Below are 15,851 nucleotides of genomic sequence, written 5' to 3' on the forward strand. Positions count from 1 at the left end.
AAGGATGGGATTTCTCCTGACCCCGCAAAGATCCAAGCAGTCGTAGAATGGCCAGAACCCAAGATAGTAAAGGAAGTGAGAGGATTCCTAGGATTAACTGGATGGTATAGGATTTTTATACCCAAGTATGCTTAGATAGCATCCCCTTTAACTAACCTTCTTAAGAAGAGTACACTTTTCCAGTGGACTGCAAGACAGCCTTAGTAACCAACCCTGTCCTTAAGTTACCAGATTTTACCAAACCCTTCGTCGAGGTGGTTACTGATGCCAATGGATTTGCCTTAGGTGGTGCTCTCATGCAAGAAAGTCATGCAGTATAAAAAAGCACATGGGACGAAGAATGTAAGAATAGATCCTCCTCAAGCTCATTTGTTGCAACATGGAAAGCATGCAACTATCACCACCATATACATATATCATTTACAAGACTTCTAGATACGTACACACCACCATATACATATATCATTTACAAGATATAAATACAATAACCTACTTACTACCTCTTGCTAGAAAACCAAACACCCTTACTAACAACTAGGCTTGCACTTGTTGGCACATAACACCAATTCCATAGAATCTTTATTTCATTATTGTAGACCTTGAGTGTTTGCCCATGCAAGGCTAAAATTTGATGAGTTTTTTGCTTATCATAAAGGCATTTTTGCCTATCAAAAAAGGTATAAATTTATTAGCATGTCAAAAAACATGAAATGTGTCATAAAGTTGCTTTTCACTATGAAAAATAGTACTCTAAATTACCTTTCATTTGACATGGTATTTCTAAAAAATTTCTTTTCATTTTTTCTTATTATATATGCATATGCATATATATTTGATACATGTATTACAAAATTATTATTCACTAATATAAATTATGATCTTTTATATATATATACATATATATATATACATACATACATATATACACACACACACACACACACACACACACACACACACACACACACACACACACACACACACACACATACATACATATACATATGAATATTATAATAAAATTAAATTTGAGTTTCATTAATTACATGTCCATCATAACAACTACTAAATCCTAACCCCTCTTCCTCATTTCTCCTCTCCCCTTCATCTCTCTCACTCGTGAGGTTTCTCTACATTGAGAACTTAGCCCTAACCAAGTCTTGTCTCCCTCCCTCCCCTTGCCAAGGGCAACCCATTTATTGTCTCCCACACTCCCTCTCATCCCTACCCTATAGCCCAAGTGGGGATGCATGGGTGATGTCTCATGGTGGTGGGTCCTGTTGTAGAATGCAGGGGTGGTTCCTAATGTAGGGATGGGCAGAGCCCCTATATTGTGAAAGGCAAGGTCATAACGGCCATTGGTAGTGTAAGCCATAACAAGGCAAAAAAGAGAGGCCATAAAAGTGCATGATTAAGAAATAATTGGAATAGCTCATGGTGGTTTCATAGGGTTTTATGGGGATACAAGAGTGTGCTAGAAGTGCATGCAAGGGTCTCGAGCTCTGAAGAATTTTAGTAAAGTTGGGGGCCTTGTTGTGTAGGTGTGTGAGAAAAGTTTGTATAGTATAAGAGGGAGGCTCCTCTTTGAAGGTTGAGGGTTGTGTTGGGAAGATGGGTTGAGGTGCCTTATTGAGGAGCCCTAAGTTCTAACCCAACTCCTCAGTGAGCGAGGCATTGTAGAATGTGGTTTTTGAGAATAGAGTAGTCTATATCGTAAAACCTTTTAATTTTGGAATCTCCCTCATCTTTTTTCGCACACATGGGTTGGGTTCCCTAGTTCACCAACTAGTTGGTTTGCCTAGTGCACCAGGAGGTGGGTTGGGTGGCCTAGCTCACCAGCGATGGGAGGAGGATGCCGTTGAATAAAGGTAGGGGGATACCTCTATATCTCTATGCCCATGCGGCTAGCTCTTAGCAAGCAAAATGGGCAGTATAATATCATCCATTCCTAATGGTTCTTCAAGGACCAGTCATCCAAGGCATGGCTGCTACATCTACTCACGGTAAGTCTTTAAAGAAACATGATGTGGGTATGCTATTTTCTGTCACTTTATGTTATTGGGACTATAGATGTCTTTGTTATGGTCGTAAGTGTTCTCTCTTTGAAATATATGTGTCCTAATATATAATGTTTTTCCACTAAAAAAAGAATTCTCTCATATATCCAACGTCATTTTTTAACTTTTTATTTTAGGACCAATATTAAGTATATATATTACATTAAAACTCTTATTTTTATTTTTATATATATTCCCTTAAAATCATCTTTACATCCAGACCCATTTAAACAAGATGTCCTTCCTGAACACACCACCCTCTAGTCATAAACCTTTACTTGCCTACCTTCAAAAGATTACATAACAGATTCCATCTATCTTCCTCCCTTACAAAAATAGACAGTCCCCAAGAAATTTGGTAGCCCAACTGAATGCGGGCTTCAATCATGGCTTCAGTAGTGCATCCTCTAGTGGTTTTCTTCTAAAAAGATGCAGGGGGGAAGAGAACCTGAGCTATTGCAAGTACACACACACTCACACAAACCCTAGAAGAGAACACACAAGGTGAGGCTGAAATTTTTTCTTCTTCTTCTTCTCAAAACAAAAGAGGTCTACAAAGAAGTTAAAGTGACTAACACATATAATAGAGTATATATAAGTTGTCCATAATGTGAACACGCTAAGTGGAGTGGGTAGACTAGTCGGTGTAGCCTAGCTGTAGAATTTTTGGCGAAGATATGTCAGTGCCAGCTACCAAACCCGTCAGTGATGTAAATGTCGAACAGTCACACCTCGTGAGTGTCAGCTCATGTTGAGCTTGACATCTCAACACTCCCCCCTCAAGCTCAACTCAAGTATATCTCAAAATCTATAGAGCTTCTCAACTCCCAAGGCCTTCGTGAAGGCGACCTGATCATGTGTGCTGACGTAGGCCAAGTCGATGTCGACTACCAAGACTCTCTCCCTGATAAAGTGGTAATGTACCTCAATGTGTTTCATCCGCGCATGGAAAAATGGATTCCTAGCCAACTGTATACTACTAAGATTGTTGTTAAATTTGCAGCAATGTGATGAGCTATGGTGGATCAAATGCTAGAATCAACATCATGAGCCCATACTCTTCAGAAGCACTACTAGTGCCTCATCATCTTCTACCTTTTTGCCAATAGCTTGCTTAATGCTTTTAAATTTGTTCAAGTGTGTGATTAAAGGTTCACTTTCCTTCATATCCAATTTGTAGAATTGCATTAACAGATTTATCTTTGAATTTTTTGCTTGAGTGCCAAATAATTTATTGAGTTTATCCCATGCATCTTTTTCCCATTGTATCCCTGTGATGTGATAAATGATTTCATCATTTAAACTGAGTGCGATAAGTCCCAATGCTTTCTCATTCCTACTCTTCCACTCATTTTCCCCTCTCACCTCTAGGCATTCATCTCTTCCCTCAACTAGCCTCCACAGATTTTTCCTCATGAGGCAGATACATGGATTTTGTCTGCCATGTGTAAAACTGCTCCCCATTAAATTTGGCTCTCTTGTGCCGTACTCATGATGATGTGAAGGGGGTCTTACCTCTCGATCCAATTTCAAGATTCAACGGGAGTGTCGTTTACAACTCAATCTGGTGTTTAGGTGATGATTACAATAGATTTATCAGCATAATTTTACCAGAAATTACATTAAACCAAGGGTAACAAATCTGTACGGAATGGTTGGAGTATCAAACCATCTCCGAATTGCAATCTGAAGTTATAGGGATCTGCATCAGATACCCAACGGTTAATTTGAACCCTCAATTGCACCAAAAAAATAGAAATTAGAGCTGATCAATCATTAATTAGCAAATTAATCCTCTATCTTGTGTGCAAAAAACAGAGTATGCGGGGAGTTCAGATCTGAGGCCTTAGAGTTCAAATGAGCTCAAATCCTTTCAAGGCCATTGATAGCAATTAGTCTAGTAGACGATTAAGCCAAGAAACATAAGATTTGACCAAACATTGAATGCTTAAGCTCTGTTTTACCAAAGTCACCTGTAGATTTGATGAAGAGCTTGGATCTCACTGTAGACTTGATCAAATCAAAAACTGTCTTCACCAGCTTGTAGAGCACCCTTGAAAACCCCTAGGGCCAAGAGGAATTAGAGCCATTTCATCTGGAGCAGCAGAGATCTCATTTTTCTCTCAGAAAATAGGCGCCTGCAGATTCGCGAATTTTGACAGCTCTACGAGTGGCGGTTTGGCACGTTCTTTGAACGGGCTGAAGCCTTGGGAGTATGACTATGTATGGCTTGGAGGCTATTGTTAAGCCTGGAGGGAGATCAAGCCCCTCCACTAGCTAGGGGTGTAGAGAGCTTGTTGAAAAAGACTTAAAAATTAATTATCTACTAATCCTAATTAGCTAGGTGATTAGCAAGATAATGGGCTCATAAATTTGATGAATTCTAGGCTAGCTCTGATACCATGTTAAATTTGCAGCAATGTGATGAGCTATGGTGGATCAAATGCTAGAATCAACATCATTAGAAAGAAGATTAGATGATGATTAAGACGTGATTAGTGAGTAATTAACTGTCTGATAGCTTAATATAGGTATGGATAATCAAAAACTAGCAAATTCTCATTAGGCCAATGCCTCAATTTATAGAGTTTACATCCAAGCATCTAATCCCACTAATCTCTCCTTGATTCACTCCACCTCTTTTGCTTGATTCTGTCCACCTCTTCCCAAAATATCTCCACACCTCCTAAATCTCCTCATGCTACCCTTTATTCTCTCCCAGTAGATACTTCTCACCTTTTCACAGCTTCTCTCATATTTACAGATTCTCTTTTACAGCCTCTTGCCAAGGGCTTGTTCTTGCACACACCCTATTCACTTGTATATTTCAACACTTGTCCATAATATATGACAACCTTTCTCTCCGCATGTAACCCCAAATCAGCAAGTAGCTTATGTAACCAAGCGACCCCACATAACCAAGTAGCTTGTGTAACCAAGCTACCCCACACGCTGCCACCGCAGCTTCTCTGTACTCGACAAGGCAACTGTGGGTTGCTTCTTGCTGCTCCATGTCACAGAGTAGCACTCCCCAATGAAAACATAAATCCACTCGTAGATCTCCTATCAGAGATGCTACCTGCCCAATCTGCATCTATGTACCCACATAGCTCCAATGGTACACCTGTTGCATAAAACAATGCATAATCAATAGTGGCCCTCAAATATCGAGGTGTGTGTCGCACACTGTCAAGATGTGGTTTTGCGCGGAACCTGAATAAACTAGCTCTCTAAGCCAACAGTGTAACTCAAATCTGGCCTGTTGATCGTGACATAGATCAAACTCCCCACAATCTTGTACATGGTGGGACCCTCCAACACATAACCTACATCCACACTAAGCTTGTCATTTTGATCTAATGGCACCGAGATTGGCTTACAATCAGCCATCCCATACTTGGACAACATGTCTGATACATATTGTCTCTGTGACAGCCAAATACCATCAGGTGTGCGAATGATCTCAATTCCTAAAAAGTAGCACAAATCTCCCAAATCCTTCATCTCAAACTTTCTTTTGAGAAGACTTTTCACATGCTCAATCTCATCCAAGTTGTCACCCACAAATAAGATCTACATAGATGGTGATGATCACAATACCCTTATCACTCTTGCGCACATACAAAGAGTGATCTGCATCTGCCATATGAAAACCAATAGTGACAAGATACTCAGCAATCTTGTCTCATAACATGCTCGTGGAGCTTGCTTCAGCCCCATACAAAGCCTTACGAAGCTTACATACATACTGGGTGACTTGTATCCTTAAAACCAAGTGGCTGATCCATATACACTTCATCTTGCAAGTCAACATGCAAGAACACATTTTTTACATCCACTTGATGTAAAAACCAGCCTTTAGCTACTACAGCCACTACAATCACAGCTCTCATAGTTGCCATATTTGCAACCGGGGCAAATGTCTCCTCATAATCAATCCCATGTGTCTGCTCATATCCTTTGGCTACCAATCTAACCTTGTACCTGCTTATTCTACCATCACTATTATGTTTCACCTTATACACCCACTTACAACCAATAGCTTTCTTGCCTTTAGGCAATGGCACCAAATCCCAAGTCTCATTTCCATACAATGCATCCATCTCCTCATCTATAGCTTTCTCCTCATCTATAGCGTTCTCTCAACACACATTTCCAATAGCCTCATCAGAACATGTGGGTTCTACAACCTACATAACTTTTGCCATATAAGCATAGTGATGTGCCACATAACCATCATAAGTCAACCTCTGTACAGGGTTTTTAACTTTTTCAGATCTTCGTAACTTTGCATTCATGGCTTCCATAGCCTTCTTCACACCAGGTGTCCTCATTGCTGGAATCCCAAGCTCCTCATCAAGGCTCATCTCTGAGCCACTAGACTCTCCATCAACAAGAGAATGCCTTGCAGAAATATCAGGCATACCAAGGGGCTCAACCACTTTCTCTTTGCCTTTATGTGATGTACCAACTACATTTACACGACTGGTATTATGATGCAGCTTGCCACTCCATGGTCTATCAGCAGAACCGCTGGATGAGGACTCTCCTGGTCCACTCAATGACTGTGATTGCTGACTTGCATTCTATGCAACCACGTTTCCACTTACATCAGCCCCAAAAACATCTTTTTTAGCAGCATATGAGCTACTCATCTCATCAAATACAACATCCCTGCTTACCCTCAGTTCACATATAGTAGGATTATAGCATATATATCCTTTTTGCTCAAGGAAATACCCAATAAACACACATTTTTCTGCCTTTGGATCTAGCTTAGTATGCAAATCATCTGGCACATGCACATATGCAAATCATCTGGCACATGCACATATGCAATACATCCAAAAACTTTCAAGTGAGACAAATCAAGTTTCTTGCCAGTAAACTTCTCCTCTGGCGTTACATCATGTATGGCTGCAGTAGGAATCCTGTTCAATATAAACTGTTGTGGACACAGCCTCAGCCCAATAGTTATGTGGCACACTCTTCTCTTTCATTAGTGCTCGTGCTATCTGTGCAATGTCCCCATTTTTCCACTCAGCAACTCCATTTTGCTGCTTTGGAGGGGGACATGTAAATTGTCTCTAAATGCCATTCTTTCACAAGAATTCAGAGAACTCATTGGAGAAGTATTCTCCCCCTCCATCTAACCTTAGGCACTTCACATGCTTTCCTATCTGTTTTTTAGTCATCACTCTGAAATTCTGAAAATGAGTGAAAACTTCACTCTTCTCCTTCATGAAAGACACCCACACTTTCCTCGTGTGATCATCAATGAATGTTACGTAGTACCTGCAACACCCATAGACATAGTCTTCGTAGGACCCCATATATCTGAATGCACTACATCTAGTACATTCTTGCTCACATTTCTATCATGTGGAAATACATGCTTTGTTTTCTTTCCAAATTAACATGCTTCACATACTTTCTGCATACCTTCAACCTTAAACTTAGGTAGCCCTATCACAATTTCTTTAGTTTGCATAGACTTCATTCTTTACACATTTACATGCCCAATTCTCTTATTCCAAATGTTTGTATCTGCAACAACTCCTAAATCATTTGCAAACATTGTAGCACTCACTTCAAGCATATTTACATTCAATGTAAACATTCTGCCCAATCTGTTGCCTTTTGCAACCAAACTGCACTTATCTTTAAAGTCTTCTACATAACAAGGTTAAACCAAACCTGCAAACCTTGCTCAATCATCTGGCTAATAGAAACTAGATTCTTTGTAATGTTAGGAATATGAAGTACATTTGCAAGGTACTTCACCTTACCATCCTGCATCATAGACAATGGCACATCTCCACAACATGGGGAATCGGATAAGCAGTATCATCCCCTGTTTCAACAAAACATGGTCTTTCAAGGCTCTTCATTTCCTTGAACCACTCACCATGACTTTTCATGTGGTTCAAAGCTCCTAAATCAACATACCATACATCATCCTTACATGCTACTACATAATTTACAAACACAGCATTAACTACATGTTACATAACAAACAACCCATTATTTCTACTAGAGGACGCATAGTTATTTTGCTGCACTTTTCCATTTCGCATGTCACTCTATTTCTTATAGCAATCTACCTACACATGTCTAGGCTTACCATAGTAAAAACAGCCTCGTGTATCATTATGCTGCCTTTGCTAATTACCACGATCTCTAAACTGGCCTCTTCCACCTGTGTGTTGTGAATCCTGGGACTGTTGCTACTGTTGACCATAATTCTGATTACCTGTTCGGCCCCACGACCTTGGCCACGTCCATGACCTTGGCCACATCCACGACCTTGGCCACATCCACGACCTTGGCCACGTCCACGACCTCCTCTACCTCGTCCTCTACCTCAACTTGTGTAGAATGCCTGCTGCTCTAAATTGTTTTTGTTTTGTGAAGACTGTTGATCTTCACCCAAATTCTTCTCTTCAATGATCAACATTGACACCAAATCTGTAAAGTTGGGAATGTTCTCCCGAGTCTGAATAGACATCTTGAATGCCTTGTATTGTGGCCCAAGACCATGTAGACACACTTCCATCATCATCATCAACAGAAACACCAATAGATGCAAGGGATTCCACAATGCCCTTGAGCTTCAAGGCATAATCATTCACAGACATATTTTTCTTCTCCATAGTATGAAGCTCATTCTTCAACTGAATCTTTCTCACCTCGGTGTTTGTTTCATACAGCTTCACCAAGGTGTCCCATGCCTCCTTGGGTGACTTGGCATCCTGTATATGCCCAGTCATAGTGTCCTGTATGTTAATAGAAAGCAAATACATGACTTTCCTTGCACCTTGATTCCAATCCTTGAATTCTTTTACATCTGCAACAGTTGGATTAATCTCCGGTATCTCTGGTGCCTCCTCATGTTCATCTTCAATGTAGTCCCAGTAACTTTTTCCCATCAAGAAATTTATCAATCTAAACCTCCAAGCATGGAAGTTGTTCTTGTCAAACTTCTCTGCAACAATCTGGTTTATTGCATCATTCGACATCTTGTTTGCAACACAAATTTACCAAAAACAACACTCTTGTTTGACATGCACAAACTTCTCTATTCTCTGCAGCGGTACTATACTGCACCCAAACTGTCACAACCAGTGACCTCAATTTGCATACATACACCCAATGGCAACTTTAAGATCTCTTTGCAGAGTACACACAGTGTCTGTACAACCGATCGCGCTTCCTATAATTCCAAAAACAAACTTCTGCAGGAGAATCGAAACTTACTCGCAATGCCTATGAATGCCTGTGAACTGAAAAATGGAGGTCCAGATACGCCCAAAATGACTTTTCGGCCTAAATTTTTTTTGTCCAATGTATAGTTGCCTTGTAGCTCTACTCTTGTAGAAAGATCCTTAATCGGAGTTCATTTGCCGGTGCCTCCCGAAGAGCTCCCGACAAGGGTGTAGTAGCCAACACAAAGGGGGAAGAGTAGATGAAGCTCTTACCCTCGTACCGCTTCATGTGCTTCTTTTTCTTGCCGCTCAGCCCTTAGCATGAACCAAGATCTGATACCATGAAAAGATGCAAGGAAGAAGAGAGCTTAACCTCTTGCAAGTACACACACACTCATACAAACCCTAGAAGAGAACACACAAGGTAAGAGGCTGAAAATTCTTCTTCTTCACACAACAAAAGAGGTCTACAAAGAAGATAAAGTGACTAACACATATAATAGAGTATATACAAGCGGTCTATAATGTGAACACGCTAAGTGGAGTGGGTAGGTGTGGACTAGTCGGAGTAGTCTAGCTGTAGAATCTCTGGCAAAGATATATCGGTGCCAGCTACCAAACCCGCCAGTGATGTAAATGACAAACAATCATGCACGTGCCTCGTGAGTGTTGACGCTCATATTGAGCTTGACATTTCAACAACAGCTTCTCCAACACTTTCCCCTTTTTTGACCAGATTTTGATTGTAAGTCTTTTCCCAACAAGGTTCTCTATGAATGCCACAAATGTGTAATCCACTTGCTTTTCCTTGAGATACCATCTTCTAGTTTTAGGACCAAATTTAACATGTTTGGGCTTCAAATACAGAACAGAGAAGACTTGCATCATATCAATCATGTGTTAGGTTTCCCTAGTATGTATGACAGTCCCCAAAAAGATAAAGAAATCAAGTGATGCCATTTTTCAGTCTCTGAATTAACTGACCCATCCCATCTTTATCCAACTTGTTCACATAGACCACAGACCAGCACATGTATACACTCTTATGCATCAGTTCTGTCACATCCAATCGAAGAGAAGATCCATTCTTCTGAAACACAATGCAATTCCCAGTAGTCCAAATTTCCCACAAGCAGCAGGCTATGATAATACTAAACAATATATCTACAGCCCCATCATTAGGTGTCCATTTCCCTAGAATCCAGTCTCCCCAATGGCCATGAAATCCCTATACAATGTTCAACCCACTTGCCAATTTTTCCCCATGCTCCTCTGATAGTTGGACACTCCCAAAATGCATGTTTCCCATCCTCCAAGGTAATTCTACATCTAGGGCAACACCCACTAGTGAAGTTTTTCTACATTAACTTAATCCCAATGGGCAAGGCCCATTGGGATTAAGACATACATCTAGGGCAACACCCACTAGTGAAGTTTTTCTACATTAACTTAATCCCAATGGGCATGGCCCACATACATACTCTCCATAAGACAACCTGAAACTTGATAGGGATATGACATTCCCACAAGTCTTTCCATCTCCTCTTCGAGCAACCAAGGCTCCAACTAACCCTCCAAATTTTGTTGAAATATTCAACATTAATTTCCCCCTTTCTTAGCTCTATATACAAATCCTTAGTTTTTCCCTTTAACAATTTATCTCCATTGAACCAAGCCCAATCCTTTATCCAGCAAGACTCATTAAATGCAGTAGAGAACCAACCCAGTTGAATATGCACTAGCACCTATCTCGTTAAATCCCTTTCCCTTGCAGACACGTCAAATTCTAGCTCCAATTGAGCAAGTTCTTTCCACCCCATAGATGCCCAGTCCGAGCAGTCTGCCAACCTCCTTAGCCCTTTATTGTTCAATTTTCTTGATGAGCAAGTATCCAAAAGACCTGTGGGGGTTGAATTTGTGAGACCACCAAAGTCCCAAGCTGAGCATTGAATTTCCTAAGACTCTACATCCCCCATCCCAAGTCATTAGACTCAAAGCCTCCTTCCATTTGTTGCTCAACATCTTGCATAAAGGAGAACCTATCACTTTCAAGGGAGTGTTGGAGAATAATTACATGCAATATCTCGTAGTGCAGGTCTAAGCCAAGGAGGAAGCCCAGTTATTTCCACCCACACCAGATAGGCCTCCTGAAGGCTTTTATTTACATCAAACAAGGGGTCGAAGGGAAACACATGCACCAACCTATGCCCCATAAAGAGAGGAGTTTTCGCAAACAATTTTGACACAGATTGACCCTTAATGGACAAGATGTTAAAGAACCATTTTCCTAGATAAAACACATTCGAGACCACCCTATCATGGAAAATATCCTCTTGTAACCACTTACCCACCTGAGCTTTAGCAGGAGGTTTGCCTGGTAGAAGATGATAACACTACACAGAGAGAAGCCCAACTTGATTCCTTATCAGCTCAGGGTTCACTTTCATGCATACCTTCTTCCCTTGATTCATAGCTTGTGTGCTAAGCCTCTCGTTGATCCAATCTGGGACATTCTTCTTCCTCACCCTCTCACCGCCTTCTTCTTCGCAAGGGCGCTTCACTCCCAATCCCCCGACGGGTCGCTTGCATGTTCCACCACCTCTTGCAGCCAAGGATTAGCCATCCCAAGCATGCATGCACACATAAGCCTGCTCCCTTAATGTACGGGGGCATGCGCCCCGACGCGTGTGAATTGACTCACTAGTACCGCCCACTCACTCTCATATCCAATATCACTTTACAGGTATTTTATGAGCAATTTAAAAAAATGTATGTCACTTGAAATTTTTAGCCCATGCCTCTCTAAAAGGAGGTACTTGGCATCCCAAATTCTATAATAATAATAATAATAATAATAATATAATAAGCTACCGCCCTTGATCTTCTTGAGATTGAATCGTCAAGCCAATGGAGACACAGCCTAGCAATAAGGTAAGGTAAAGTGTTTAAGTCCCATGCAGGAGGTGTTGGGTTCAAAACCTGCTGGATGTTTGACGGTGGCACCACACGAAGAGATTGAATCGGCAAGATTGGGACAAGTGGCTAATCGAGAGCACAGTGATTTTTTCGAGAAGTCTGAGTCGTGTCTGACGCAGCTCTAGATAATTTTTTTAAAAAGCCACTCTTTATTGCCACGTCGAATCGGGACACTTTTTGGCAACGTAGAGGAGCAGCTTAAGGGGCTAGCAGCGCATCATGTCTGCCTTAGCAGCAGCAATGGAGTTGGTGGCGCCATCCATGGAGTCGCCTCCTCCCCCTTTCCTCACCAAGACCTTCGACATGGTGGACGACCCCTCCACCGACGCCATCGTCTCCTGGAGGGCGCCCACCAACACCAGCTTCGTTGTGTGGGACCTCCAGAAGTTCTCGCTGCTCCTGCTCCCGCGCTACTTCAAGCACAGCAACTTCTCCAGCTTCGTCCGCCAGCTTAACAGCTATGTGAGTCTCCCTCTCTCTCGCTCTGATCTGTGTGGGCAAAATCGCACAGGTATCTTGTAGCGATTTCCAGCCTGTTTGAGGTTTTTTAGGTTTTTGGGTTACAGCTTGTTCAGTTGTCCACCCTGTTTTAGGGTTTTGGCTCCACCCGGTTTAGCTTTCTACCATGTTGTAGGTGTTGGTTCCACCCTGTTTTAGGGTTCAAGCTTCATTTGGGTTTATCCACTGTGTTTAGGGCTTCCTGGCAGCATGCTTCAGGGTCTCTCCTCCTGCTTTAGGAATTTCCAATTTAGCTTTTCAAAGTGTCTTGGGGAATTTGAAGGGGTTTCCACTCTGTCTCAGGGTCTCGCAAGCATGGCCTAAGGGTTTTCCCAGGAATTTTTACTTTGTTTTAGTTTTTCAGACCAACCCGCTGGGAGTTCCTTGAAAAATGATTTTCTACCCTGTCCTTGCCCTGATTATCTTTTTGCCGCTTTCAAGCAAAAAAAGAAAAAGTCCATGACTCCACACGTTGCCATCCTATGTGTGCATGGGATGCTGCCTGTTTATAGTGTTATTCTGTGCGGAAATTGCGTAGGGTTTTCGGAAAATGGATCCTGATCAGTGGGAGTTTGCCAATGAGGGTTTTCTGCACGGCCAGAGGCATTTGTTGAAGAATATCCACCGTAAAAAGCCCATGGCATCGCAGAGCCAACCCCCACAACCTACTCAAACACAAGGATCCTCAGCGGGACACAATTCATCAGTAGGGCATTGTGTGGAAGTTGGAAAGTTTGGTGTGGAAGATGAGATCGAGCAGCTCAAGCGGGACAAGAATGTGTTGATGATGGAGTTGGTGAGGTTGAGACAGCAGCAGCAGTCTACAGAGCAAGATTTGCAGAGCATAGGAAAGCGCCTTCAATCAACTGAGCAACGGCAGCAGCAAATGATGGCGTTTCTGGCAAAAGCAATGCAGAGCCCATCTTTCCTTTCACAATTGATGCAACAGACTGAGAACAAAAAACAGATTAGAGATGTGAGGAAGAAGAGGCGGTTTCCGAAGAAAGGTGGAGGACAGGAATCAACACCACCTGCATCCCATAAGCAGCTAGTAAAGTATGAACCGATGGATGCCTCGGATTCTTCGTCCTCTACAGCCTTGCGACCCTTTACTTCTGAAGGTGGGCTAAAAGCATCCAATCCTGTGGAGGCGTTTCTTTGTGATGTGATTTTTCCCTCACAGGCACAAGGAAGCTATGCTTCCCACCAAGCAAGAGCAACTCTTACAGATTTTTCGGACCTGCAAGCAGTTCCAGATATATCCAAGGAATTGTCTGATTCAATTGTACCAAGTGTAACAAACCAGATGGGAGTAGATCTCGACTTGCTAGATCTTAGCATAAAGGGAGAAGAGGACTCACAGGCAGTCTTTGATAATGAACAGAGTCAGGTCCCAGAATTTATCTTGAATGATCCATTCTGGGAACAGTTCTTGGGTAGCAGCAACAAGATTCCAGATACAGAGACGGATTTTGACATTGGGAATCCCATCTGGAATGGAAAGTATCACTTGGATCAACTTGTACAACACATGGGTCAATTGGATTCTGGTTCAAAGCCCCAATGACCTTGTATATGTAGACTTTGGGCTATATCTTTGTTTGAATTGAGGTGCTCTATTCATTTGGGCTTAGCTTTCTCAAGCACAACAATACATATTCTGATTTGGCAAAAGGCACATCGTGACTACCATCAGGTAAATTTCCCATGGCCTTTTGTGTTCCAGTGATTGAAATTCAAAGATTAAAATTATCCTGTCCTTTTTTTCTTTTGTTGAAGTGAAAAGTTTTTAAGTTGTTCAATGAGTGCTATCACTACCATCTGAAGAGTACATAGGTTGAGTTATCCCCCTGGGTAGGAGTTTTGGTGGTTTAACTTCAAAGGGGTAAGAGTCTTGTTCTAAAGATAAGTAATTTGAAAGGGAGGGTAGGGTAAGAGAGACACACACACATGACACCGTCATTAATCCAAATGCATCTATTTATTGGGTGGCCGGGCTGCCCAGCCTGGGTAGTGTTGGGGTGCCCTGTTTTGGGCCTGTTGGGCTGCTCAAAATTGGCTGAAAACTGCTGCACTTTCTCTTTGGTCTCATCAGTTTCATGCTTAACGCTTGCTTCTATGTTGTAACATGGCTTAGCTTCTCTCTATGCCAAAACTAGGAAGATTGAGGCCTGGTAGCATGGTGAGGATCCCCGACGATCCCAATCAGCGTAAACGGCAATGATCTCTGGAGGCCATGCACAATGGTGTAACCTGTTGGGGGGTTTTCACACATGACTATTAATGTGATTAAACACTTAAAATAAAGGCACTCAATTTATCCGCTTAAAACCAGAGGCACACTTGAGAAATTAACACCCATCTACTACTTCCACCACAACAGGTAAATCCAAAACAACCAACAAGTACAGTGGTTATAATCAACAGATACAACCTGTACCATGAACAGAGAAACTTTTTCAGCCATAAAGTATACATGGTACGGACTCAGAGGTACAGTCAGGCACAGAGACAACAGGTCCACATTAACAAGTACAGTACGGCAGTTGTATGGAAACAGGTGGTACAGTACGGACTTGTACAATCATGTACGCACTGCGTATATGATTGTACGAAAACAATTGGTGGTACAGTAAGGGATTGTACAATCATGTACAGACTGTGTATGCGGCAGCAGCAGAGGAAGATAGGGATGGTGCTGTTGTTGGGATCCTCCACGTGCACACAAATGGCCTTTGAAATATATATATATATATATGTATGTATGCATGTATGTATGTATGTATATGTGTGTTTTCCTTCACGCGTTTCTCCCATGCTCCACACTTTTGCATTACATGCTTTTCCCCCAAAATAGTAATAAGCGTGAATGCTTTTACTCAGGAGGGGCCCAAACAATAAATAGCCTGGTCCACCCATTATAATAACAATGTGAATGCACATAAATAATTTGTTTTTGGCATGTTTTCTACACAATTGGCCTTTATGTCAATCCAATGGCCTCTTGGGCACATGTCGCCGTACTCCATAACCTTTTAAGTTCTGTTCTTGGGGGTCCATATGATGTCCAGAATGCGCGGAACCCATTTCTGGATAACTGCCCTTTTCCAAAGCT

The 15,851-nt window shown here is 41.8% G+C and overlaps 1 protein-coding gene across 1 annotated transcript; it reads left to right on the forward strand.

The window, feature by feature from the left end:
• Positions 1–12,428: 12,428 nt before the first annotated feature.
• Positions 12,429–14,477, forward strand: LOC147637345 (heat shock factor protein HSF8-like). Its single transcript, XM_086799131.1, has 2 exons — positions 12,429–12,700; positions 13,275–14,477. Exons 1-2 carry the CDS (start codon positions 12,458–12,460, stop codon positions 14,301–14,303), a joined length of 1,272 nt encoding a protein of 423 aa, XP_086655257.1. The 5' UTR covers positions 12,429–12,457; the 3' UTR covers positions 14,304–14,477.
• The last annotated feature ends 1,374 nt before the right edge of the window (positions 14,478–15,851 follow it).

The sequence above is a fragment of the Cibotium barometz genome, chromosome 6 (assembly GCF_041138505.1).
Source record: "Cibotium barometz isolate CiBa-2024 chromosome 6, ASM4113850v1, whole genome shotgun sequence".
Taxonomy (NCBI): domain Eukaryota; kingdom Viridiplantae; phylum Streptophyta; class Polypodiopsida; order Cyatheales; family Cibotiaceae; genus Cibotium; species Cibotium barometz.

Excerpts from the sequence above, each read along its gene's own strand:
- LOC147637345 (XM_086799131.1), top strand. The coding sequence starts at position 12,458 with ATGTCTGCCTTAGCAGCAGCAATGGAGTTGGTGGCGCCATCCATGGAG. Across the intron at positions 12,701-13,274 it reads TCCGCCAGCTTAACAGCTAT|GGTTTTCGGAAAATGGATCC; the intron begins GTGAGTCTCCCT and ends GAAATTGCGTAG.